This window comes from Podarcis pityusensis, assembly GCF_964106645.2.
Source record: "Podarcis pityusensis genome assembly, chromosome: Z".
In the NCBI taxonomy this organism is placed as follows: domain Eukaryota; kingdom Metazoa; phylum Chordata; class Lepidosauria; order Squamata; family Lacertidae; genus Podarcis; species Podarcis pityusensis.
The window spans coordinates 17337926-17364719 of NC_138044.1; the positions used below are offsets into that span (position 1 = coordinate 17337926).

The following is a 26794-nucleotide window of genomic DNA, read 5'->3' on the forward strand; positions in this document are numbered from 1 at the left end:
GAGAGGCAGTGACTGCCCCAAGGTCACCCAGTGAGCTTCGTGACTGAATGGGGAGTTGAACCCTCATCTCCTGGTTCCTAATCCAACACTTTAAAGCACTACAACACACTGGTTCTAGATTTTCTCACTTTTGGAAAAGGCTGCTCTTAGGTTCAGTTTTCCAGCTGCCTCAGAATCAAATAGTCAAGGAGTAGTCCAAGGAATACATCCCTAGAAATAAATGGAGGAATGCTAGTCCAAATAACCATCATATGGAGAATCTCTATTTTGTATCTATTTGCAGTTACTGTATGCCATGTTTTCTCATGCATGCTTTGTGTAATTTTTTTTATAACTTTCATAAAATTCATACAAGATACAGTTATGACCAGCAATAAAACAATGGCAATCAATATAAAAACAACAACAACAAGAGACAAGACTGCCACTCCAATCTATGAGCAGTGGGACTCCAGGGGTTCCAGGCACTTACTGAGGGTTCGATTCTCTTGGAATGAAGGTCAAAAGAGGCTGTGGTGCCATTATGAGATATGGTTTTATTTACACATATATACAACCTGGGCATACAATGGAAGGCCTCGCAGGATTAACACTCTGACAGATCTTGCTTCTCCATTAGTCGCAGCTTTGGATCCAGCACAGAGCAAGTAGGTCTCTGTGTCTCCAGCTTAGCTCTCACAAATCATTTTGGCTATTGTTCTCCTGGAGGGCATAAATCACCTAGTTGCAACCTAACTCATTCTTTTGGGATGCTGATGAGAACTCTTGAGGCCAGGTAAAGTCACTGTCTTGCAAAGAAACCTTTCTGACCAGTTCAGTAATCTGCTGTCTTTAATTCTAACCCTCACTTGGTACAGGACCCCAAGAACTGGAAGGAATTCAGAGCATCACCTAGACTGACTGCCCAAACCACAACAAACTGCAACAGCCTCTGAGACTTCGCCATGTGCCAGTAGCTCATTAGCACTGTAGCCATCAGTACTACCATTTCTCTGTTCTGTTCCAGCCTTGCAGTTTCCTAATCAGTCTCCCTACCATGAGAGTGTAACTTACCAGGTCCTGATTTGGAAGGAGGAGTTGCCCACTGTATCTCTGCCTGAGTAACTGGCCCAGTTGTCACCCCTTCCAACCAGGCTCTACTTGGGATAGGTTAATTGTACTCGGTCTCTGCATTAGGTATGCTGGATCCTTCAGTTACTCCCAGCGCAGAGACTTAGGAGTGCAATCTGCCTGCAAAGGAGACTTCCTGCATCCCTAATGAGCCCCTGGCCTGACTCACCTCTGTCCAGTCAAGAAGCAGACTTATGCAAAAAATACCCAAAAGGTATTTCTCTGTCTCTGAAGGTAGACAAAGCTCACCCTTCAACATTATAAAAGTAAACATTTTCAGGAATAAGGGTGAAATGTGCTTAAAAGGGGGGCTGCCCTCTCTAACACAGTGGAGTAAACTATTCACAAGCTTCAGTTCAGGAGCAGAAGGCCTCCAAATCAAGCCCTGTTTAACAAGTTGCAAGAATTTCGAAATCTATTTCATCCTAGCATTTATTCAGACAAACCAATTGCATAAACAGTATTTACCGCAATATGTACTGAGCCATGATAAACTAAGGTTAGTGTGTTGGAAACACAGACAAATGCAGTATTGCTCTTTCACCTTGCTTCTGCATCAAATTAATTATATTTCTGGAGTCTGAAACAACCAGCCATGAAATAATGAATCAGTGTCAGAAATCCCGTAATTGCTCCCCTCACTTAAAGGATCACACCGACCTGTTTCTAGTTCCTCACTCCCATTAACGAATCTACTTCAGAGGCCCAGCATGTGGGAATGCTAAAGCTTTAATTACAGCTGCATGGCCTTAATTTATTTCAGCAATTAACATCCCGGGTCAAACTCACTCTCAGCTCGGTTCGAGAGAGATAACTAAAAACACCAAAGTGGTTCCTTTTTGAGCGATTGTGGTTAACTCTGGAGCCACTTAAGCACCATCTGAAAGCACCTGTCTTTACAAAGCGTATGCAGTCACCCCATTGCTAGCGACTGAGGGGAAATGCAATTATCTACTGGACCACTCCAGCAAGCGTAAGGGCGTGTCATGCATTCATGCTAATCCCACACACTCTGAGGACTCTGAATTGTTGCAAATTATCATTTCCACCCAACCAACAGGTGTAATTCATAGCACCTCTGGGGACAGGGTGGGTTGGAGGGAGAAAATTGCATTCAGTTTGAAGGCAAACATACTTGATTTGTACTTTTCAAAACAACATGCAAATTGAAACGCAGCCTTCCTTAAAAATCCACTCTCCGCCCCATCTTGCAGTGGTATTTTTCTACAAAAGAAGAGGTGATGGAACTCACCATGAACACTTCCCTTGTTCTCTTAGAATGGCAATGGTGCCCAACTGAGAGGTTCCGGAACTGAGTTCCTGTGAGTTCTGGCTGCAGAAAAGAGCCAAGTAATGTGTCCCAAAATGCATATGCTAAAGCAAACTGTGTGTATAAGTGCATATTTTTGATTTGTTAATTTATTGCATTTATATCCCACCTTATTCTCCAAGAAGCTCAATGTAGCATACACAGTTCTCCCCCCTCTCAAGAATTAATCCCCAGAACTCTATGAGGTAGTTAGTATTTGACTGACCCACGGTCACCCAGCAAGCTTCATAGCTGAGCAGAGAATTTGAACCTGGGGGACAACCACCTGCAGCACCTTGGAGAAAAATACAGAAATAGAATAAATAAAAATGATAACAATAAATTGCAGCCAAGCCACTAGTTGCTGTCTATCCATGGGTTGGCAACATGGTGCCCACAATTGCCAGGGCCAGGCCATGCCATTTTGCCAGCTGAGGCAAAGAATGGGACAGTGGCCTCCTCTCTCATTCTGTACAAAGAACACAGCTAGACCAACAACTAAATCATACTTCAGTGCTTACAATGGGGCCACATCTAGGGGAGGGGAGGGAAGGGGCAGCAGGCTGGCTTAGAGGTCTTGGGAGAATAGCGTGGGGTGGGGTGGGGGGATAGGTTGCCAACATCTCTCACTTGAGGCAGCTGACTTGCTTTGCCCTAACAGAGGAGTCATCCACTCTTGCTCCTCCCCTTAACAGCTATAGGCCAGAGCAGGTCGTGCATTCTTGGCTGACACTTGTAAAAGCTCTCAGGTCGAGTCATGTCTACCAAGGAGACTCAATAGAGACCATGTTGGAGACACTTTCCCCAATACCCTCTGTTTGAAATACCATTCTGCCTTCCTCCTGTTCTCAGAAGCATTGCAAGGACTGTGCTTATTCTACAGTCCCATTGATCAAAGATCAGAACAGGTGTTGTGCAAATTAGTCAGTAACTCAAAACCTCCACTCAGTGCTATTTTTCTAGAAAAAGTGGTGCTGGAACTCACTGTGAAACACCTGCCTGGTTCTCTTCGAATGGTAATGGCACGCCCCTGAGAGGTGCCAGAATTGAGTTCTGGTGAGTTTCAGCTGGGGGAAAATGCATTTCCTCCAGTATTCCCGTCCACAAAAGTGTGAACTCTCAGAAGACAAGAAGAAGACCTGTGTGTGTTACTCTATAACCAGGTTGGGGGGGGGGAGGCTTTTAATACCTTCCCCCATGACGCAAAACAATACATATGAGTATGGAAACTTGACATAATATGCTTAAGTGATGAGAACCATTTAATTTGGTTTGGGACAGAACTGTGATAGTTTGATTTCTCAGTCATTGTTTTAAAATGTATATACCACTTAATGCCAAAACAGATTTTCTACAGAGTTTGCAAAGTATAAATACCAGTTTTGCAAGCACTGAAATATAAATTTCTCAAATTAAATTGTACACAATAAAAAAATCCTATTAAAATGACACAGCAATTAACAAAATGGGAGTCAGGTCAAGAGATCAAAGGAATGTCTGCGTAAACAGGTGAATCTTCAAAAGTTGGTGGAATGCCAATAAAGAATTATGATTTGGGCACCACACAGAGCATAAAGACCTGCAACAAGCTTCTGTGTGTGTCTACAAATCTTTATCAGCTTTATGTCCCTTTAACCCTTGAGGCTGCCCACCCCAAAGAATCCTGGGAATTGTAGTTTGTGGGTGCTAAGAATTCTCTGCTTCAGATCCCTAGCTTCAACCTCTACCCCCACAAGAACTACATTTCCCCCTAAAAAGAAACTACAGATAAAAACCAGTTTAAGGCTACAGAGCAGTTTCCCATCTGTCACCACCATTTGCAACCAGACACCTTCCAACAAACTTTCTGGACCTCTTGATGGCTCGCTCCCAGTTTTGAGAGCTCTGTCCCAAACTTGGAAGCCTGTGTGTGTGTGTGGCATAGGTTAAACTGTACACACAAGTGCCAAGCAAGTTGGTTGTATATTTTCTAGAAAATTCTCATTCTGAAATCATCACCCAAGTATGAAAAATGGATACCCCAATGGAGACTCTATCACAGTTCCCAGAATCCCGTCCCTACCAATATACCAGGGGCCCTTCTGTACTTTATCAGTCAGGATGTGCTCTTCAACTGACTAATCAGGGTTACCTCACGAACTGCTGGCCAGTCAGGGATGGTACTGGCCAAGTTGATTACCATCAGGTTACCAGGATCAAAGGCATTGGCTCCAAATTCTTCTGGGCTCCACCCATCACTCTCCACAATGGCCAAACCCCAGCTCAGGGACTGGATCAGGTAAATCAAGTAATTTTAATTTTTTTATGGCCCCAATGATTTTGATAGCATCAAAAACAACAATTAAAGTAGACAGCAGGCTGGATCTCCACCCAGCTCAACACTCTAATGGTGTTGTGAAAATTCCCCTCCTTTACCAGTTGTCAGATAGGTCATCTGATGCGTAGGGAGGGGTTGATATCCTGCTTTTCAGCTGATCTGCACAATGTCCCATGTGTTTGGATGCATCATCTGAATGTGTGTGCGCATGTGTATGATTGCGGAGTGTCCATACCCACCCCTGGTATGCAGTACTGGGTGTGGGCCAAGGGTGTATGTAGACCTCAGGCCAAATGAAGGTTAGCCCCCATGCCCAGAGCTGCAAGGTATCATCTTGACCGCACCTTTCCAAGCAGGAGAGCAGCATTTTTTATGTCAGAGTTTGGTGGCTACGGGTGCCCATCGGGGTTGTTGTTTTTTTAAATAAACTTCTATACTGCCCTTCATCCAAAGATCACAAGGCAGTTTACAATATCAAAATGCAAAAAATACATAGCATAGTCACAAACTAAAACATTACCCACCCACCCACCCACCCGGTACTCTTTTAAGATGCCATAGAGAAGAGGAAAGTTTTGGTCAGGCACCTAAAGATATATAGCGAAAGCACCAAATGAGCCTTCCTGGGGTGAGCATTGCACAAATGGGGAGCCACCACAGAAAAGGCCCGTTTCCATGTTGGGGCACGCCAAAAGGGCCTCAGGTGATGATTGCAGGGCCTGGGATGATTCATATGGGGAGAGGCAGTCCTTGAGATACTGTGGTCTTGAGCCATTAAGGCTTTATAGGTCAAAACCAGCACTTTGGATTAAGCCCTTTGACTGGCCACCAGTCCAGTTGAGCTAAGATTGGTGTTATGTTCTCAAACCAACTCACTCCAGGGAGCGACCTGGCTGCTGAATTCTGCACCAGCTGAGGTTTCCAAACTGTTTTCAGAGGCATCCCCATGCACAGCTCCTTACATTAATCTAACCTAGGGATCCTGGACTTCACGCTCCAAAGAGACATCACTGCCAGATTGGGGATAAAAGAGGCAACTATAGGAGAGCCAGCCAGATCAGGACGAATGTTTCTTCACAGCAGCAGAGGAGTCCAAACACTCAGAGATGTACATTGGTTGCTGATCTGCCAGGTCAAGTGCAAGGTGTTCCCACAGGTATATAAAGCCTGTAGCAACTTGGGACCAATTTACCTTACCCCACATGCTCCAACTTGAAGAAGAAGAAGAAGAAGAAGAAGAAGAGGAGTTTGGATTTGATATCCCGCCTTTCACTCCCTTTAAGGAGTCTCAAAGCGGCTAACATTCTCCTTTCCCTTCCTCCCCCACAACAAACACTCTGTGAGGTGAGTGGGGCTGAGAGACTTCAGAGAAGTGTGACTGGCCCAAGGTCACCCAGCAGCTGCATGTGGAGGAGCGGAGACGCGAACCTGGTTCCCCAGATTACGTGACTATCGCTCTTAACCACTACACCACACTGACTCTCTTGACCACTTGACCACTTCGATCTGCGGAACTGGCAGTGTTACAGGTGTCACATAATACTTATTCCACACTTGTAAGAAATTATTCTTTTAGTTTGGTGGCACTGACTACTGATGTTTGCCAGGCATGTTCGCTGTATTATTTTTGGTGTCCGTTTAAAACATTTTTGTTTATGCATGCCTATCCAGAAACATTTCTGTTGACATGTTTTAATCTATTTTTAGTTTACTGCTGTTTTTACTTTTTTACTTTTTCTACATGTTTTTAAATATTTGTTTTAACTGTTTTTATAGATAATTCTAATATTTCTTGTAAACTACTTGGGTGTTTTGTTACAATCAAGGAGTAATTAAACAGTCTAGAAGAAGTTACATAGCATTGTCCAACCCCTGCAAAAGCTTTCACTAGAAGACTCACTCAATTATTAGCCTGACTCTCAGTGGAGAGACTCTCAACAAGAACAGAGCTTAATGCAAACTGAATTTGACAGTTCTGTAACAATCGCACAGGTAGAAAAGTTCAGCCTGGTGATCTCCTCTGAAAGTATTCACTGTAAACTTGCTTTACTGCAACTTACCTTTTAAGAAATATCTATGTGTATCAGAAGCTAATGTAACTGAAGCCCTGCTGGATCAGACCATGGTTTGCAGGCGTGGTTGGCTCAATGCCTCTGGAAAGCTCACAAGCACCACACAGTGGCAAGATTCCAGCCCCTACTCCCCAAACACTTCCTTGTAACATGGCAATTCCATGGAGTTCCTGTAGCTAGCAGCTATCAAGAGAGTTCACCCTTGATGGATTTGTCAAATCCACTTTTAAAACAATCAAGCCAGCAGTCTAGTGGCAGTAAGTTCCAGAAGCTAGTTGTGCATTGTGGGAGAAGGTAAGGCTTCCTTTTCATCTTTACTGCTGATACATTTCACTGGACAGAAATGTAGGAAGTTGCCTTATGCCCAATTGAATGACTGGTGCATGCAACTCAAGATTGTTTGTCTATGCGTTGACTGGCAGTGCTTCCTCAGGGTTTCAGACAGGGGGTCTTTCCCAGCCCTATGCGAAGATCCCTGGGGTTGAAACTGGGGCCTTCTGCCTGCGAGACATGTGATCTGACACTGAGCTATGAGCCTTCTGCTAGAAATCAAGTAATATTCCAGTCCTCGTGGATCTTATGAACTGGTATAATTAAACAGAAACATAGGTTCAGCTACTCCAGTATTGCTGACACTGACCGGCAGCAGCTCTCCAAGGTTTAAGTCCAGAGTCCTTCCCAGCCCTACCTGGAGATGCCATTAGGGACTGAACCTGCATGCAAAGCAGATGCTGCTCTACCCACTGGCATACACAGCTCCTCCCCAAGAATTCTGGAGACAGTCTCTCCAGCTGCTTTAGTTGCTGTCTTAGTCATAATGTTACCAAAAACATTTCACTTCCTTTCCTGTAAAGATCTAGCATTTGAAACATGCAATGACCCTCCTGCTATATGGAACCACGCAGGTAGGATGGCATGGAAATCACCACACAGGGGAAGTTATCTGTTGGAGAGTGGTCCTAGAAAGCAGCAGTTTGTTGCTGCAAGGTTTAATATCACCTTTTGGAGGGCATGTGGGCCTCACATTTCTTTTTTTTTGGTAAATGTTGGGGAGGGTCTTTAGTGGGTGCTGCACATCTCTCCTGTTGCTGTGGGAAGAGGGGGGAGGTTCTGCACTCTACAAGATTGTGTGGAGCTACTGGAAGTTCTAGCAGGCATCCTCAATATGATCCTAGGTGACCATTTTATGTTTTTGATGGGATAGCTCAGCTAGTTACAGCATGGTGCTGATAACACCAAGGTTGCAGGTTCCATCCCTGTATGGGACAGCTGATTATTCCTGCATTGCAGGGGGGTGGACTAGATGATCCTCAAGGTCCCTTCCAACTCTGTGATTCTAAGCTCTAAATCAGGGCTAGGGAAACCTTTTCCTCTCTAGGTGTCACTGGACTCCCAGCTCCCTTCAGTCCCAGTCAGCCTGACCAATGGCCAGGGATGATAAGGGCTGGGATGTTGGTAACACCTGAAGAGCCACAGATGCTCCCCCCCCCCCGCAACACACACTCTAAATAAAGAGAAGGCACACTAGAGAGAAACATGGCTTTGTGTCATGGCCACAACAGCCAATAGGACCTCCAAAATCAGGGATAGTGTACCTTGCAGTACTGGGTGCTGGGAACAAACTCTAAAAGGCTGTCACTTTCATGCCTTGCTTGTGAGCTTCCTCCTAGTCCTTTGCTGAATCTTGGTCAGATCCATGAATTTTCTCTAGACTGGTTTTCAAATATAAATAAATACAATGAACACAAGATTCCTTTCCAATGATAATAGGCAGCATTTCGCCAACTGTTAGGGTTCTAGCTCTCCAACTTCTCAAACCGCCACCACCCATCCAATACCTTTCCCTTTTTAAACCGTGTGGGTTTGGGTATATCTTGGGCATGTATTGTGGCAACAACACCTGAGCAGAGACCACCCCCACTTCTAGAGAGCATCCATTTTCTCACTCATATTTCAGTCCCTTCAAAAGCAAGACCAGAATAAGCAAGGGAGGGGGAAAGTCCCCTCCTCCAGATCCCCAAAATTACATTCAGCAGAAATGGGAAGGGGCAAAAGAGGGGGATCTTAAACAGAGAAATGACCATAGGAAATAAAAAAAATGAAAACCGTTTTCCCAGCCACCTCCTGCAAATAAACAAACAAATCTTACCTTTAAACACTGGAATTGTATTTAGAGCCCCTCATATACATATATCTCTTCCCCCCCACTTTTCGTTCCTTCAGGTGAGCACCATCTCTTCCAAAGCCTTCTACCTGCGGGGCATCAGCGCTAAGATAACTGGGGTGGGGGGTGGGGAGAGAATGTAGAGATATACGATCCTTCCAAGACAAGGCGGTTGCGAGCTTCCTTTTTAAAATAATAGTATTAAGTCTGCTTCGGACGCAGCTGAGCTCGGTTGCCCAGCCAGGAGCTCCACTAGTCCATCACACCTGAGCCATGATGGATGACGGGCCCCTCTCTCTTACCCTCTGCAGCGGGCTTTCCAAAGTTCAGGGCGGCGGGAGGGAAAGGCACAGTTCCGAGGCGCCCGGGCTCCGCTGGGGCGCCTGGGCTCCGCAGGGGCGCACAGCAGGAGGAGGAGGAGGAGGAGACGGCGAGAAGGCAGCAGCAGCAGCCGGCTGCGCGCTTGCCCGACGCGGCTGGTGCAGGGACGCGCTGCAGCGGCTGGGCAGGCGCTGGCAGGCGAGCGAGAGCGCGCGCGCTGGTCCCGAAGAGTGAGCGCGCCACTCAGCTCAGAGCAGCAGCTATAGGACACGCGCTGAGAATCGCTCTGGAAATGCTCTGCTGCTGGAGAGGGGACAGGACCTGCGCACCAGCAGGAGGGCGCCTTTCTAGGGTTGTTTGGATGGCTGTCCTAAAAGCAGCTGGCGCAGCTGCTGCTGCTGCTGCTGCTGTTGTTATTCCTGCCTTTCCCCCAAACTGAGATTCAAGGAAGCTTACACAAATTAAAACAACGCAAATATAATGAAAAAGCTAAAAACAAAGAAAATATAACTGTTAAAAAACAAGTGAACTATGATTTTTTTAAGTGTGAAAAACAAGCCCAAAACAATTAGATGCCCTTTCCTTTAAAAGCATTCAATTCCCAAAGGCATGTCCAAATAAAAAGGTCTCCACCTGCTTGCAGAATTTCAAGAGCAGCCCTCTCCCCTCCTGTGGCTTCCAGCAACTGGTATTCAGAAGTATTGCTCTTTCCAACTATGGAGGCAGAGCACAGCCATCATGGCTAGTATTCATTGATAACCTTCTCCCCCTCCATGAATTCGTCCAATCCTCTTTTAAAGCCACCTGAGTTCGTGGTCACCTCTGCCTCCTGTGGGAGTGAATGCCATAAGTTAGCTATGCATTGCACAAATAAGTCATTTCTTTTGTCTGTCCTGAATCATCCAACATTCAGCATCGTTGAATGGCCTCGAGTTCTACTTTTAGGAGAGAGGGAGAACAAAAAAAAACTTTCTCCATGCTATGCATAATATTCTGAACTTGTGGGGAAGAGACCAGTGGGCATTCCTGCTTCCTGAGAGCCTCAGCTTTCATTTAAGAATGAACCACCCTCCTAAGTTTCTGGTCTTTATGGGGTGAAGCTCTGCTTGAAAGGGAGTAGACAGTGTCTGAGAGAATGAGGTGTCCTCTTGCATCACTCCCCCTCCTGTATGTACAGCTTATGCATATGAGTGTGTGCAGGAGTGGGCCTATGATGAGGTAGAGTGAGGCAGCTGCCTCAGGGCGCAGAGGTGGGGGCAGGGAGTGAACAGAGCTGTGAGTACCATGTGCCCTGCCCTGTACGCCTTATGCTGGCTTGCTGCCCTTCAGTACAGTGGAAGATGCAGTCATTTCATCAGTATTGGAGTAAGATTCAGATACAAGTCCTGTATGGGCTTTGGGGGAGAGTGCCATATTGTCCTTCGCCTCAGGCAGCAAAATGTCTTGTGAGTGTGTATGTGTGTGTGTGTGAGAGAGAGAGAGAGAGAGAATGAGCATTGATCCCCATTTCAGTGTTTGCAAAAAAGAAAAGCGTCTCTTTTCTCAGGGCTTTGCCAGTAACACCAGTTGGTTTTATTTATTGATATAATAAAAGTCCTAGGCTGTTGGCTGTGGTTTTAATACGTGTGTGTGTGTGTGTGTGTGTGTGTGTGTGTGTTTCAGAGAGAGAGAGAGAGAGAGACAGAGAGAGAGAGAGAGAGAGAGAGAGAGAAGGTTGTTGCATAACAATGGCGGGTTGGCCTTGCACCCTGAAGGTCCCTTGCCTGAAACCCTGAAGTGCCATTGCCAGTCAGTGCAGACAACACTGAGCCTGGTTCAATATGAGGCAGATTCCCATGTTATAACCCTCCAACCAACTAATAAGTCTTAAGGGCTCCTTGGTTTCCTATGCTCCACCTTGATTGCTGAGATCCTCTGAGTGTGGGATATTTATTTGGGTGTGTCAAACCAACAATTCATGTTTTGCTAGATAGGCACACGATAGGAGCTCAAGCACACCGAGTTTTCCTGTAAACTTGCTAGAGAGAACTTTGTGAGAGATTCTCCCACTGTATCCTGACAGGGGGGAGGGCGTAGCTATATAGTCTCCTGCCTGTCTGGGTATGTTCTCTCTCTCTTCATCTTCCTCTCTCCACCGTGTAAGCAATATGAGAACATCTGCAGTCTGAGCTCCAAGCTCAGACTCCATCTTTAAGCTAGACTTAAGTATGTCTTTGTAACAATGATCATTTTAAGCCTGCCTGAATAAAGCTGCTATAGATCTGTTACTCTTCAACAAGTATTCTAAGTGAGTAAATGTTATTTTTATCTTTTACAAAGCTGTTTGTGTGATTGTTATTTTAAGTGCAAGAAAAGAAGGAAATACTAGGAAAGTCTAGTCTGCCTTAAAGAATCCTGGATTACTTAAACTAAAGGGCTAAAACTAGCCTATCTAAGCTTCCCTTTAAACTGCAAAGGGATGGCACTCTGTTAAGCTCACAAATGTGAGGAAGGAAGGGTAATATCTAATAAATAGATCCTCTCCTAGCATCTATTCACATTCTCATAATGACAAGGCAATTCTGGTGGTTCTCTGCATCACTACGGTTCAGTCTGCTTCTGTTGGGTAGCAAACCTTCAGTACAGCAGGCCCTGTCCTGTGGAACTCTCTGCCAGTTCAGCAGGATTCCTTCCAGCCTTCTTTGAGATTCCTAAAAAAACAGGCCTTTGCCATGTGGATTTCTTTATCCCAACCAGTTTTTATTGATGTTTTTATTTATCTTATTGTAACTTTATATGCTCTATACCATCTTGCAGTATTTTATTTTTAAAAAAATGAATTTGCAGCCAACCTCTGAAGACTCTGGATGAATCACTTTTACCAATTCCAGATTCTCTCTTTCCCATTTTTCCAATCTTACATAAGGACTTGAGAAGAGCCTTGCAGACTTGTGGAAAGCCCACAAGCAGGACCTGAGCACAACAGCACTTTCTAGTTGTTGTTCCCCATCAACTGGTATTGAGAGGTATCCTTAGAAAGTACCCCCTAAGCCCCTGGGCTTAGAGATTCTGCTATCACAACAGATGTCTATAAGAAAAGCCTTGGAGCTAGATCAGGCCAGTAGCCCATCTTCTCCAGCATCCTGTTCTCACTGTGGCCAACCAGATGCCCAGAAGACCAGTTTGCAATTAACTACAAACATTCACATGAAAATGCATCTGCATTTCCCCCCCGTGCAATTCTGCCCAATATATACATTATGGTATGCAGAATTTCCCTAATACCATTTGTTCCATACTGCTTAATCAAAACTATCATCACCATTATCTCAAAGCAGTTTGCAGAAAACGAGGTAAAATATTCATCAAAAACAGACTTAAAAAAATAGTAGGCACCACATGTTACCAAAATATAGCTAATATCACAAATATATTGGATTGGATTGAATGCTAGTCCTACTCAGAGTAGACCCTTTGAAAATCATGGACATGACTAACTTCCATGCAGTACATAAAAGTTACTGCCTCCAACCATGGTACTAGCTATCAATGCGCTCCATGGATTTGTCCAATCATCTTTTAAAGCTATCCAAGTCTTCTGTGAGAATGAGTTCCACAGTATAACTCTGCACAGCATAGAAAAACGATTTCGTTTATTTTCCCTGAATCATCCAGCATTCAGCTTCACTGGATGCCCACACATTAAATACATTCATTTGTTTGGGTCTACTCAGATTAAACTCACCTGGACACAACCCACAGATAATATAGTGCATGTTTCCTATTTTCACCAATACATGCATTTTATGTGCAGTTTCTCCTAATACATGCTGCTTCTTTCTTTAGGGCAAAATTCAGAGAAGTGGGTGCATAATTTTTTAGATACATACTTTTTCATATACAGTGGTACCTCAGGTTACATACGCTTCAGGTTACAGACTCGGCTAACCCAGAAATAGTGCTTCAGGTTAAGAACTTTGCTTCAGGATGAGAACAGAAATCGGGCTCCGGCGGTGCAGCAGCAGCAGGAGGCCCCATTAGCTAAAGTGGTGCTTCAGGTTAAGAACAGTTTCAGGTTAAGTACGGACCTCTGGAATGAATTAAGTACTTAACCTGAGGTACCACTGTATTTTTTTTATTAAAGAGTTTTCTTGGGTAACAATAGAACATATAGAGTCTCTGTTTTCAAGTCATAGAATCGTTCAAACAAATCAGTCATATTCAGAGTGAGATATTACTGTTGTAGGCAATATAGGGTTGAGGGAAAACAGGAGTGAGAACAGAGAGGGGAGGGAAAGGGAAGATAGTAAAGTTTCATTCTTTCAGATAGTATATAAGCAAAAGTTTTGTGTCAGCATCCTGTAAACAGATACTTTCTTTTTGCTGGTGGATTGAGAGTCCAGGGGGCCCAGGGTGTGGTTGGTTGCAGTGGGGTTTTGTGTTTGTGTGTGCGCGCACACACTGTTGGGTCAAGTTAACCATGCTGTTGTGGGGGATTGGTTATTGTCTCGTTGGCTTGCATATGTAATAAAGGGGAGCCATACTGGGGTGAAGATGCCCTCCTGTGTTTGTCCCCATGCTAACTTCAATTTGTTAGTTAGCTTTTCTAGTAGGGCAGTTTCCCATAAGGGTTTGGTACCAGTGATCTGTGTTCACTACTGAGACATCCCTCCAGTGTCTAGTTATGGCACTTCTAGCAGTTGAAAGTAAGTGGTTTACGGTATGGCTTGGCTGTCATTAATCACCACATAACTATCTCTGTTGAAGTGGTGCCAAGTCCACCATGTTTCCTCCCAATGGTTATCCCATTATCTCTGTGGCAAAAGAGATAACAGGGTTTAACTTCCAGTGCTCCGAAAAGACTGCTTTCCACACTGAGAGAGTGAGAAAATTTTGAAGGATTCATATGGGCGTTAGTAACCAAGAGCGGAAGAACTGCAATCTTGCCCAAATATCACATAATAATCCTAGGGGTCAGTCCTTAGGACAAAGGCCAGCTAAACCCCACCCCCTTTCTTCAATTATTTGTGAGACTGTTATAAATTATGAGCTATCTGTCTGCCAGTTGAAACATACATCTGGAACACAACCCAATTGCTGGCTTAAGAAGAGATGGCAATTCAAAAGCTTAAGCGAAATGAAAAGGATGCTTTAATCGTTTGTACCTGAGAAAGATTCTAAACAGCCAAGAGGTGTTCCAACTGTATTTTGCTTTATTTTTAATCCTCCATCTCGCTGATGAAAGTGCTGGTTGTAAGGTGAAATTACATAATTACACCACTGTGAGAAAGGAATGCAAGATGAAAAAAAAATCTCATTTGATGGCAACCCAGTTGTTCAATCCCCCTCCATATTTATTTAGGACTACAGCTCCCATCAGTCTTAACCGTTGGCTGTGCTGGCCTCCGCTTGTATTATGCCATGAGGCAGGCATGGGCCACTGCAGGCCTGGGGGTCAAATGTGCCCCTCCAGGCCCCTCTAACTGATCACTGTAATCTTTGTTGGGAGTGAAAGGACAACACATGCAACAGGTTACCTGAACCAGCAGGGAGCAATAGAGAGCAAAGCAACCTTTTCCAGGCTTACAAGAGAAGGAAAAAAACACCCCTTACTATTTCAGTTCTCTTCACCAAACACCATTTTATAAACCTTTATGATATATCCTCCGCCTCTTCCATCCCACACAAAAAAAAACACACCCTCAAATACTTCCACCTATTTTACACCCTGATCCTTTAAATTGCCCTTTCCTCTGTTTGTTCTTCCTCCATGATATATTTATTGCATTTTTAGCCCACATTTTCCTCCAAGGGGCTCACAACCATGTGAGGTAGGTTAGGTTGAGAGGCAGTGACTGGTCCAAGGTCACATCCAGTAAGCTTCATGAATGAGTGGGGACTTGAACCCTGGTCTCTCAGGTCTCAGTCCAACACTCAAATTACTTTGCCGCACTGCCCCCCTCTCTTTGAGATAACCAGAGACAATGAGGCTATGCCATAAATGGGAGTAAATGGGTATACTACAGAAAAGTACCAAAGTTTCCTAAGTGCTCAGCCTGTGCTTGGATGTCATGCTCCTTCAGATGGCAGACAGGGAGTCAGACGACAGAGGCCTAATTTATGCAAAAAAATGTATTTATTTTATTTATTTCACAAGATTTGTGTGCCGCTTGGTTGCAATAAAACCTCAAAATGGCTTACAAAAAAAAGTGCAAGGAGAAGCATTCATTCCCGCAAACTCCTCACCAAATGGAAGGTATGATATAGCCCAGAATGAAGTGGTATAGGCCAAACCAGGGTCAGGCTACCTCAGCCGCTGTCTGTGAGCAGTAAAGAGGCTTCCGTTTACTCGTTATCTGCTTTCACAAGGGAGGGCTTGGACATATTTGGAAGGGATGATTATTATTATTTTGTCAAGGTCTGTGATGCCAAGGAATCTGGAGTGAAATCTGGATAATGGAAAGGCATTTGAGATCAAGGCCCTCTGAGAGATGCGGATTTGTGGTGTATTAAAGGATTATTCAAATTTTCTTTATGCAAATGTGACTTTGCAAAAATTTGACAGCTGATGATAAAAAGCCCTGTTTAAGGAGGCTCCACTTGAGAGCTTTAGCACTCCATTATATGGTTTGAGTGGCATGTCTGCCCAAATCCAGTCAGATGGGGCAGAAAAGGAGGAAGAGGAAGTAAGGAGGAAAGCCCACCCTGTTCTGCACACTAGCCAAGTTTTTCAGATCTGGCAGAGACACCCTCATAACAGTATCCTTAGGGGGTGGCCATAGCTCAGTGGTTGGAGCATCTGTCTTGCATGCAGTATATCTCAGGTGCATTCTCTGACATCTCCAGGTAAGACTGGAAGAGACTCCTGCCTGAAACTCTGGAGAGCTTCTACCAGTCAGAGTATACAATACTGAGCTAGCTGGACCAAGGTTCTGACCAAGGCAGCTTCTTCCTATGTTCCCGGGAAGGGCTGTAGCTCAGTAGCAAAGCATCTGCCTTGCATGCAGAAGGTCCTAGGTTTAATCCCCAGTGGCATCTCTGGGTATAGACTCACAGAATCATAGAATTGTGGAGTTGGAAAGGACCCTGAGGGTCATCTAGTCCAACCCTCTCCAATGCAGGAATCTCAAATAAAGCATTCATGACAGGTGTTCATCCAACCTCTGCTTAAAAACCTCCAATGAAGGAGAGTCCACCACTTTCCAAGGGAGTCTGTTCCATTGTGAAACAACTCTTACCATCAGAAAGCAATTCCTGATGTTTAGTTGGAATCTGTAGCTTGAATCCATTGGTTGGGTCCTACTCTCTGGAGCAGGAGAAAACAAGCTTGCTCCATCTTCCACATGACAGCCCTTTAGATATTTGAAGGTAGGACTGGTGAAGACTCCTGCTGAAACCCTGGAGAGCCACTGATGGTCATTGTAGACAATACTGAGATTGTGGAGAGAATGGTATTACTCCAGGAAAACTGGTGGGAAATATTGTTAAAGATAAAATAACCAAAAATGTGGAAGAACAAGCCTTGCTGAAGCAGAGCCAGCATGGCTTCTGCGGGGGGGTGAGTTCGGTCTCGACAACCTATCAGAGTTGTTTGAGAGTGTCAAGAAGTATATAGCTAAAAATGTTTCAGTTGACATTGTGTACTTGTCAGCAAAAATTCCCAAGTAAGTTAGCAGTCATGAAATAAGAAGAGAGATCCTGTCATTTGTTTTGTGACTAATGCATTTTCCAAACTTTTATTTTCTGGAGTACTGTTGTTGTTTAGTCATTTAGTCATGTCTGACTCTTCGTGACCCCATGGACCAGAGCACACCAGGCACTCCTGTCTTCCACTGTCTTCCGCAGTTTGGTCAAACTCATGCTGGTAGCTTCGAGAACACTGTTCAACCATCTCGTCCTCTGTCGTCCTCTTCTCCTTGTGCCCTCAATCTTTCCCAACATCAGGGTCTTTTCCAGGGAGTCTTCTCTGGAGCACTGCTCTGCCTGTTTTTTGCCTGATTAAAAATAAAGGCACTACTGTGCTTTGCCCTTACACTGAACCACAATGCTGGGAGCAGCAATCTCCAACCCATGCCAATGTGCAGCCATCTTCCTTGCCTCTGGTCCGTGACCAGCGACCCATCCTCTTTCTCTCCCAACTCTTAAGAGTGTGGTCTCCCTTCCCTGACAATGTGTGGTGTGACTCAGGCTCTCCCTAACTTCATCAGGATCCCCAGTAAATCGGATTAGGAGCATTCAGGTGCAGGACACAGATATCTGGTGGTGAATGTCAGAGGCCCTGGGGCATTGAATGTCCCAAGAGCTGCACGCGGTCCATCTTTAGAAGAGCAGATGGAAGCCTGTCTCCTTCTCCTGCTCGCTTTGTCTGCTCCACCAATTTAATTTAAAACTGCAATGCCATACATCTATTTGATTGTAGCTCCGAGGGATGTTGCCTGCTCTAATCCCTAATTTAATGCATCAACAACGGGTTTTTAAAAACAACTTGTAAGTCACATTCCCTCCCCCTTTTTGCTGATTTTTAGTTTCCCAAAGGATGTTTTCATTTCTTACTGGTGCAACACACTGAAAGATTTGGCTTTCTCAAGGTTTGTGGAATGAATATCTTGGATAATTTATCACAAGCCGTTACTAGATCAGTCTTCACTGTGTCTAAGGGGGTGCAGGGCAAAACACACTTACAGCTCAGCACACACTAGGAAATGTGTCAAGGTGGACATTGAACTAGAAGAGCATGGGAGGATAAATATCCATATCCATTGAACTGATCTTTCCTGCTGGCTTGGAGTTGACCATACAGCCAAAGCAGGGTTGCAATGCTGGGAGTTTAAGCTTAATTACATAGGCATAGATTGGATTGCCCTGTCTGAGTCATGCATGTCAAGAGTCAGGGGCAGGGGAGGGTCCTGAAAGCAAACAAGCCTACTGCTCTATTCTGCCTCAGTCAGATCACACCTGGAGTACTGTGCCCAGTTCTAGGCACCACGATTAATGAAGGATATTGACAAGCTGGAATATGTGCAGAAGAGGGTGACCAAGATGATAAAGGGTCTGGAAACTAAGCCTTATGAGGAATGATTGAGGGAATTAGATATGTTTAACCTGGAAAAGAGAGGAGATATTATAGCCATCTTCAAAAATCTGAAAGGCTGTCACAAGCTTGTTTTATCCTGCTCTGGAGGGAAGGACCTGAACCAATGGATTCAAGTTACAAGAAAGGAGATTATGACTCAACATCAGGAAGTACGTTCTGACAGCACCCAACGGGTAGAGCAAAACCTCATATGAATTGTCATGTCTACGGAGATATTCACTATTGAGGAGAGCAGATGGCTTAAGAAAGGGGAAGCCATGGGTTCTTAAGGCAAGGTAAAAGTCAGCACCATGGAGAGATACCAATATATGAGTTCAGCACCATGGATAGCCCTCTTGCAGCTCAGGTCAAGCATCCCCATTCAGCACCATGGAGAGATACCAAGATATGACCTCAGGACCATGGACAGCACTTCCGCAGCTCAGTTCAAACATCCAGTTTGGATCTGGACAACTGGCTGAGTTTAATAGCAGGGTTTAGTAGAGATTGACTAGAAGTCCTGCCTCCTGGCCAGTTAAAGGGTTGGTGCCACCTTCTCCAGTTGTTGGCTCCTTTGAGGTCACATATGGTTTTCCAGTTGTGAAGATCTCTCCTCAGGCCTTCCTTGAGCCTCCAGGAAGCCTGTGGACTAACCATCAAAGTCTGACAACAGAAGGATCTCCTTGGGGCTCAAGGGAGGGAAACTGGGCCTGGATCCATCACCTCCCTGGACCTGAAGTTGCTGCGTGAATTCACCTCCTGGGAGCCCTGGACCACTGCCCAGCCAAAAATTAATTTTGCCTCGACCCTTCAAGTAGGAAATGTTATTACTAAGAGAGAGAGGCCATGCTGGTTACAATTAAACAGGGAGAGAAAGGAAGAAAGAATATCCAGCTGCCTATCCCAGAACTACCTCCAAGATTAAACAGTTGCTCCTGATGCTTTTAAAGTATTGAATGACACAAAGAGACCTTGTGGGAGTCACTGACATGAGGCTGAGGGTCATTAAGAGAAACCTTAATATGGAAAGACAGCCTGTTCCATGCTGCCTCTTACGACAAAAGCCAGTTCGAGGGGCAGAGAGCCCCCATAGTTCTTGCTCTATTGGCAACCTCTCGTGTGCGCACTTGGAACCCTGTTGAGAGACCCTTCATTGTGCTTACCTCTTCTCTGGGGCTACCAATTAACACTCACAGAACCACTGACATGAAAAGCCCTGCATGGCTGTAAGTAACGCTCCTGCTTTGATCCTAATCATTCCTCTGGTTCCTTTGAATGCCATTCTGTTGCAAAAGAGACTTTGTTTTTCTATTTTGTTTTCTTTGAATTGTAACAGGTGTCGCCCACAGCACCAGGCGCTTTGGGACATCTTGTGATGCCAGGCTTGCTTTGGAGACAAAAGGGGGAGTAATCATGGGGACTGGGAGAAGGATCAGAGGAAAACAGACCCCCAGAAGTCAGGCCCACTCTTTCCCCATGTTTCCAGGATCACCATATCAGAAGAATTTAGACGGGGATGATGTCTGTGTAAAAAAAAATATATGAGCCAAACTCTAGAGCAGGGCTGGGCAATGGGCTGTTTGCTCAGCTTGGGGGTCCAATTCCCTTCTGGGTGATATTCCAGGAGCTACTTGCAAGTGAGGGGTGGGGCCAGAAGCAAAGTGGGTGGAGCAAGAGAGGTTTAACCCTTGTACAGTACAGTTTGTAACATTCTCACACCCAGCCCTGGACCTGAGGTTCCCTGCTCCTGATCTAGAGAAATAATCAGGGGGTCTCCAGAAAAGGCCAAACCCATCAGAAGAATCCCTTAATGCATCTTGAAAGAAGCCCCATTGAACACAATAGGACATGTCTACTAGGCATACTGACTGTGCTTCCACTGATGGAGGTAGAAATGCTTCTGAAAACCAAATGCTGGAGACCACAAGAGGAGAGAGAGCTCTTGGGCTTGGTCCTGCTTGTAAGCTTCCCATGGAGGCATCTGGGTAGCCACTGTGAGAAGAGGATGCTGGGCTAGATGGGCTATTGGCCTGATCTAGCAGAACTCGTAGTATGTTCTCCCTCTACTGCTGAAGGCAGCAATGCATCTGAATGCCAGTTGCTGGGGATTGCAGGGGAAGATGATGCTCTTGTGTTAAGGTCTTCCTTGCAGGATTCCCTCAGACATCTGAACAGTCACTGAGAGAACAGGATGCTGGACCAGATGGGCCAATGGTCTGATTCAGCAGGCTCTTCTTATGTGACATCCTTCTGATTAAATCTGCATTGTCTTGCTTTGTACAACCATCTCCCCTTGGCCCAAGCAAGCAATATTTGTGGAGAATGTCTGCCTTTCAAGTACATGTCAGAAGCAGCTATGGAAAACAGCTTGCAAAAAGTTGTCTGTTAGGAGGAAAGCACACTAAAATGCAGAGAAATCTCCATAAGGATTTCTTTTGTTTGTTTGTTTTTAAAGCAAACTGATATGGATACTGTATGTGACAAACTGGACTTAAGACTGGGGGCAGGGTGAGAAACAGAGGAAAACTGAACAGACAGATTTATCCAACCTTACTCTCAGGGAAGTGTGTGCAAGACAGCAAACTTTAGGGAACGCCAGGTGCAGGCAGCCAGGGGGATCGTGGCCTGATTAGAACACTTCTTATTTAGGACAGAACTGTGACAACATGGAGCAATGGAGAGCAGGAGAACAGGAACAGAAATGGCATCACCCACCTATTGAAAGTGCTGCATCATAAACATCCATCCAAGCTGAAAGGCCAGTCTCCCCACTCCATGACCTCTTCTCAGATGCTAAGGTCACTGCTGGCTTCTGGGAAAATCCAATTGCTCACTTGTCACACACAGATGGGAAGCAGCAGCTCCTGCAAAGGAGAGAATGTTTTCTTGAAATGCAACTGGGAGGAAGAGGAAGTTAGAAAGGAAGCTTTCGATGTTGTCATTTAATGCAGCTCTTTATCCAGAATGATGAAAACTGAGTGGCATCTCCAGATCAGGCTGGGAGAGACACCCTGTCTATGAAACCATGGAGAGATGCTGCCAGTCAGTGTATGCAGTACTGAGCTAGATAGACTTCAGTGGACTGGCTCCATATGAGGCAGCTTGTCATGTTCTTATTTAATTCAGTTCTTTATTCAGAACCACGAGGACTAGAATCTTACTTTATTTTGAGGGGAAAGGAAACAGTTCATTGGTGGAGCATACGTTTGGCATTCAGAAGGTCCCAGTTTCAGTCCTTGGCAGCATTTCCAGGTAGGACTGAAGAAAAACTCTCCATCTGAAATCCTGAGAGCTATTGTCAGGGAGGACAATAGGCAGCTTCCTGTGTGAAGAAATGAAGAGTGCATTTTAAGCCTAGGCTAAATGTTGGAGCACAAAGTGAGTTACACACACACACACACACACACACACACACACTCACTCACTCTGAGATGCTTTTCACTGGTTTTCCTAGACAACACCCTCCAATGTTTGCAGGTGGAGGGGAGGAGAGAAAGAGATCAGATCCATGAGCCTCATGCACCTACATTGTTTCTCATACTTCCAGCAACTCTGTATTGCCCTACACACACACACACACACACACACACACACACACAGACAGACAGACAGACACACACACACGCCGTAGACCAGACCAGACCACAAAGAATGCACTTGTCTTTGGGTATCGGATCTCCAGGAGTTGACGGAAGGGCTTCCTTTTGCTGCCATTGCATTTCTGATGCATCTGGCTGAATGAGCCTGTAAGGGAATCTGGCACAGAGAACCAAGTAAGAGCCAAAGTCAGCAGCAGGTCAGAAATGGAAAGAAATCCTATTCACACTTAAAGGGGGGGGGGCATACCATAATTCCCTTTTCAAAACAATGGGTTGTGTGCATTAGTGCTACTCAGAGTAGAGCCACTGAAAATAATGGACAGAGCTAACTTGGGTCTGTACATTTCATTGGGGCTACTCTCCATGGAACTTCACTAGATACATCCCAGTTTGGAAAATGAAACGCAGCCATCCTTTGAAATGTGCACTTCTCTGAATTTTGCAATGCAATTCCGTAGCCCCAAATGTATATACTAAAGTTTGCATAAAAACGCAGACATTAGTGAAAATAGCATGCAAGGATCAATGCTGGTCTTTGATTGTAACAGTAAAGAGTTGATTTGAGCACACAAAAATGCATCATTATAAGAAATGGCCTTGCAAAAATGTGTTTCTTAGGCAACATTGCCTACATAACATTTATATCAGGATAAATTCACACCCGAATGCTAATGATTATTTTTAAAAATGAAAATTGCAAACTGACATGGAAATGTGAAGATATGAATGTAAGATTGGAAAAATCAGAAATGGGGAGAAAGCCCCAAGCTGACAGATTCACCCACCTCAAGTACTGGAAATCATGGCTTACATCTGTCCAGTGGCAGAGAGAAGGAGATTTTGACAGGTATGCTTTTTCTAACTGCTATGAGGTGACAAGATACTGTAATCCTCTCTTTTCTGAAACCCCAAGTCACCTTGAGAATATTTTTAGACCTGTAACAAATGAAACAACAACCCTGGTATGTCATCTTTTGGGGAACGAGGGTTGCTTTGGAGGAACACTTGCTCCAGTTTGGAAGGAGCAAAAGTGAAGCTTAGACCATGGATGCAGAGCTTGCCGGTTAAGCTTCTCTTTCTGGGCAGCGTCAGCAGGGCTTTTTTTCCCCCCCTTAAAAAAAAAGAGAGAGAGATAAAATCCATCCAGTCTACTTCAATTGCCTCTGATAATGTCCATGGAGAATTAAAGCCAATTAAGGCAAGGGGGAAATGGAGAGCGACAAAGCCTTTGGTCCAGGAAAGGAGGAGGGGTGGTGGACACAAGGAGGGGGTCAATGCCACAATCCAATTTCCCAACCACTAAATGCAATTAAGTGGGAATTACTTACCCTATTTGCCTAGGAGGGCCAGCCTATAAATCGAAATGACCCGATCACTTCTTTTCTATTTGAGGATGCAAACCGCAAGGATGAAGCAGAAGCCGAGACCCTCCTGCCTGACTCTCAAGCTCCGGGAAGTGGCCTCCATGTATTTCACAGGGGTGGCCATCTTCCTGGTCATCTTGGTGGTCGCTCTGCAAGGCACAGATCCGAGGGAGAGTGGCTTCCTCTACAGGGTGTCCCTGGACCCTCAAGGCCTCCTGGAGCTCTCATGGAACATCAGTTACCCCCTGCAGGAGGTGTATTTCCAGATCCTGGTCAAGGAGCTCAAATATGGGATCCTTTTCGGCATGTCCGACCGAGGAGGCTTTCAGAATGCTGATCTGGCTGTCCTCTGGAGTGATGGACGCCAGTCCTATTTCGCAGTAAGTCTGTTGCTAGGCTTCTTCCTGCATTTGGGCTTGGGACCATGAAAACTTTTCCCTTCTGCTTTGGGAAATGAGGTTTAACATGAGTCTGGGTTAGGGGATCGAGGGAAGCACTTTCTCTGCATGCAGAAGGTTCAATCCCAAAAATACCCCTGCCAAAAACCCTGGAGAGCCACTGCCAATCAAGTGTAGACAATACTGAGTTAGATGGACCAGTGGTTTGACTTGGTATAATACATCTTCCCATGTTCTCATTTAACTCAACCTATACAGATACATGAGGGCTCGGATCTTACTTTCATTTTTAGATGAAATAGCTCAGTGGTCAACCATCTGCTCTGCATGCAGAATGTCCCCGCTTCAGTCCCCAATGTCATCTCCAGGTACGGCTAGGAGAGAAAGACCCCAGAGCCTGAAACCTCAGAGAGCTGCTGCTGGTCCGTGTGAGCAATATTGAGCTAGATGGACCAGCAGTCTGACTTGATAAAAGATGTTTTCTCATGTTCATATTTCTTTGAGCATAGTATCTTGTGTTCATTGACCTTTCCCCACTATCAGTTAATGAGCAGATCATTTGTATTCAAAAAATTGCACTGTGGGAGAGAAAATTTCATTGAAATTGCAAGGTGGGGAGTTCTGGGTTTTTACCATGCTTACTTTATTCCAGCTGAATCCCCAAGGAAGATGTTTCAGAAAAGAGCATTCATCGCTTGGTTTTCCATGCCTGCTAAGCACTTTTTGTTTAAGCAATCCTCCTCAAACATGTACTTTTATTATGCACATCTGTTTTGAAAATCTGTTTTCACTATATGCTGCGAATTTTGTTACTCTTCCTTGCTTTAAAAACCTGTCCTAATGGCCACTGGAAGGTGATAGACTCCCTTCATTGGAGGATTTTAAGCAGAGGTCAGATGGCCATCCATCAGGGATTCTTTAGCTGTGATTCCTGTGTTGCAGCATGACCCTTGAGGTGCCTTCCAGCTGTACAATTCTATGATTCCATTGTTCTTTTTTCAGTGAATACTTTATACCCTTTTATGTTGACTGCTTAGATATTATTTATTTTTTAAGGCTTTTTATAAATCTTGCCAAATACATAGAGGCAACTCCTCCCTCGTAGGCTTTTTTCAGATCAAGAAGCACAGAAAGCCAGGGAGGTGGTAGAAAGCTGGAGAAAGATTTACAGGAAAGAATAGGCACACACTCCATTCTTACAGTGATGCCAAAAGCTCAAAACCCCTGTGGTGAAGGTGCTTGCAAAGATGAACCCTGCAGCCTGCAGGATTGAACCCACTCACCAACTGGGAGGCAGAGGGTCTGTTTTTGTTGTGATCTCCTTCCTGACCAATGTCAGCGCCTGAAAGCCTCAGATCACTCTGGACAGCCTGACCAAGCATGATCCAGGGTGGTCTTCTTGACGTGTGTCAGGATCCTATTGAATTGGCCTGATTCAGTTCAGGAGTTGGCTGGATCCATTGGTGGCTGGACCCCATTTGGGCAGAGCCAAAAACAGGCAGAGTTACATGATGCCTCCACTGGTAGCACAGAAGGTAGTAGGTGGTCCCAGACAGGGAGAACCACACCGTGATTGGTTGTAAGTCAGACAACAGGCATGTGGGGGCTAGGTGTGGGCAGGTTGCTGGGGCAGGTTGCAGCACCCTACCAGCCCCAGAGTATGTCACAGAGCAAGCCTGTTAGTAAATCACACAGTTCAAAGTTGGCATTAACGCTTTACTAGCAAAAACATGTTCTTTCTGGACTTGGCTGTCAGGTCTAATGAGCACAGCAGCTCATTCCCTGTACGTCTTATTCCAGGTCCCTGCCTCCCCACAGCCATCTATGGTTCCTCTTCTCCAGAGCTTATTCCAAGCAATCAGAGACTGTGCCTATGTGCTCCACCCATTTTATGTCTCTTCTGGTTCTGGGAGTCAGGTGGGGTAGCTTGTTGCAGCAGAAGGGGGACACACCCATGACTTTTCACCAGCCTGACTCCTCTCTGCCTCTTGGCTTCCCTACTTCCACTCACCTGCTTCAGCTTCTGCCTCTGATTCTGGACTTCTCTCTGCTACAGACTCCGCCAGCTCACTACGTCCTGTTGCCTCTTCAGCTTCTGACACCTCCTCTTCTCTATCTTTTCCCTCTTCTCCCTCTGACCACTCATCATTTTCCACCTCCACTCCCAGGGCTCTGAGCCTTCTTTCCTTGGTGGCTTCCCAGCTCTTCCTCCCACCATTCCTCTGCGTCCAGTCAGTCCGTGACAGGGTACCAGCCTCCACTAGAGCACAGCCCTGTTCTAAAGAAATCTTAAGAATGACTGGAGGACAAGGGGGGGAAACTGAAGCCTCTTTCAAAGCAGGAGAAAACTCTTAAGAATCTGGAAGACAGATTTTGGCACAACTGTCTGTCATATATGATCTGTTGTGGGATGTTCCCCCCGCTTACCTGCAGGATGCCTGGAGCGATCAGGATGAGCGACTCCACATGGATCCTCAGCAGAACTACAGACTTATCAGTGCTCATCAAACGGCTGAGGGCCTCTCCCTGCTCTTTAAAAGGGCTTTCAGCACATGTGACCCCAAGGACTATCTCATTGAGGTAAAAAACTCTTCACCTCCTGGGGTGGGCTCAAGATTTACTGAGCACCATTAGAATAGTTGCTGAGTACTCTTGAGAAGAAAACAGTCCTCCCACAATATTAAGCACCAAGGGAAAGCTGCACATCAGTTCGAAAAGTTGTAATTTTTCCCAATTGCATGTCATTTTTTCAATCTAGGCTGATGCCAAACATACAAATATACCACTTGAGGCAGCTATAATCTGCTCTGTAAGCATCTTCTGGAAATTTATTTATTCTTCCTTTATTTTCTAAAAAGTTATATACAACTGTGTCATAAAAATATGTCAAAGAAGCTGCAGCAGCAGAACCATAAAACCCTACAAAAACAACAAAAAAGTTAAAACGGGCATCAATGAACTATTGTGGAAGGATGTGTTCTTAACTGCACAGATAGGTCTGGCGGAATAGAAATGTTTTCAGCAACCGTTTAAAAGTTTAGCACAGAAGATGCGTACTGAATTGTTATTAGTAGAGACTGGGCTGATG

General features: G+C 45.0%; 2 protein-coding genes across 6 annotated transcripts in view; one reads left to right on the plus strand and one right to left on the minus strand.

The window, feature by feature from the left end:
- FAM163B (family with sequence similarity 163 member B) overlaps positions 1–9497 on the minus strand; it is a 47881-nt gene extending 38384 nt beyond the window's left edge. For 2 of the 3 annotated variants that reach the window (XM_080990000.1, XM_080989998.1), the window contains exon 1: positions 8958–9268. The gene's annotated coding sequence lies outside the window, so the exon portion shown is untranslated. The other variant, XM_080989999.1, reaches the window with a different exon arrangement.
- A 1144-nt stretch (positions 9498–10641) lies between these two features.
- Positions 10642–26794, plus strand: part of DBH (dopamine beta-hydroxylase) — a 35165-nt gene continuing 19012 nt past the window's right edge. Inside the window, exons 1-3 of one of the 3 annotated variants that reach the window (XM_080989838.1) lie at positions 10642–10658; positions 23337–23688; positions 26140–26286. In XM_080989838.1, the coding sequence (XP_080845964.1) occupies positions 23338–23688; positions 26140–26286 (498 nt within the window). In that variant the 5' untranslated portion in view covers positions 10642–10658; position 23337. Of the gene's footprint in view, positions 10659–11270; positions 11581–23292; positions 23689–26139; positions 26287–26794 lie in introns of those variants that run through there. The other 2 variants (XM_080989837.1, XM_080989836.1) reach the window with 2 other exon arrangements.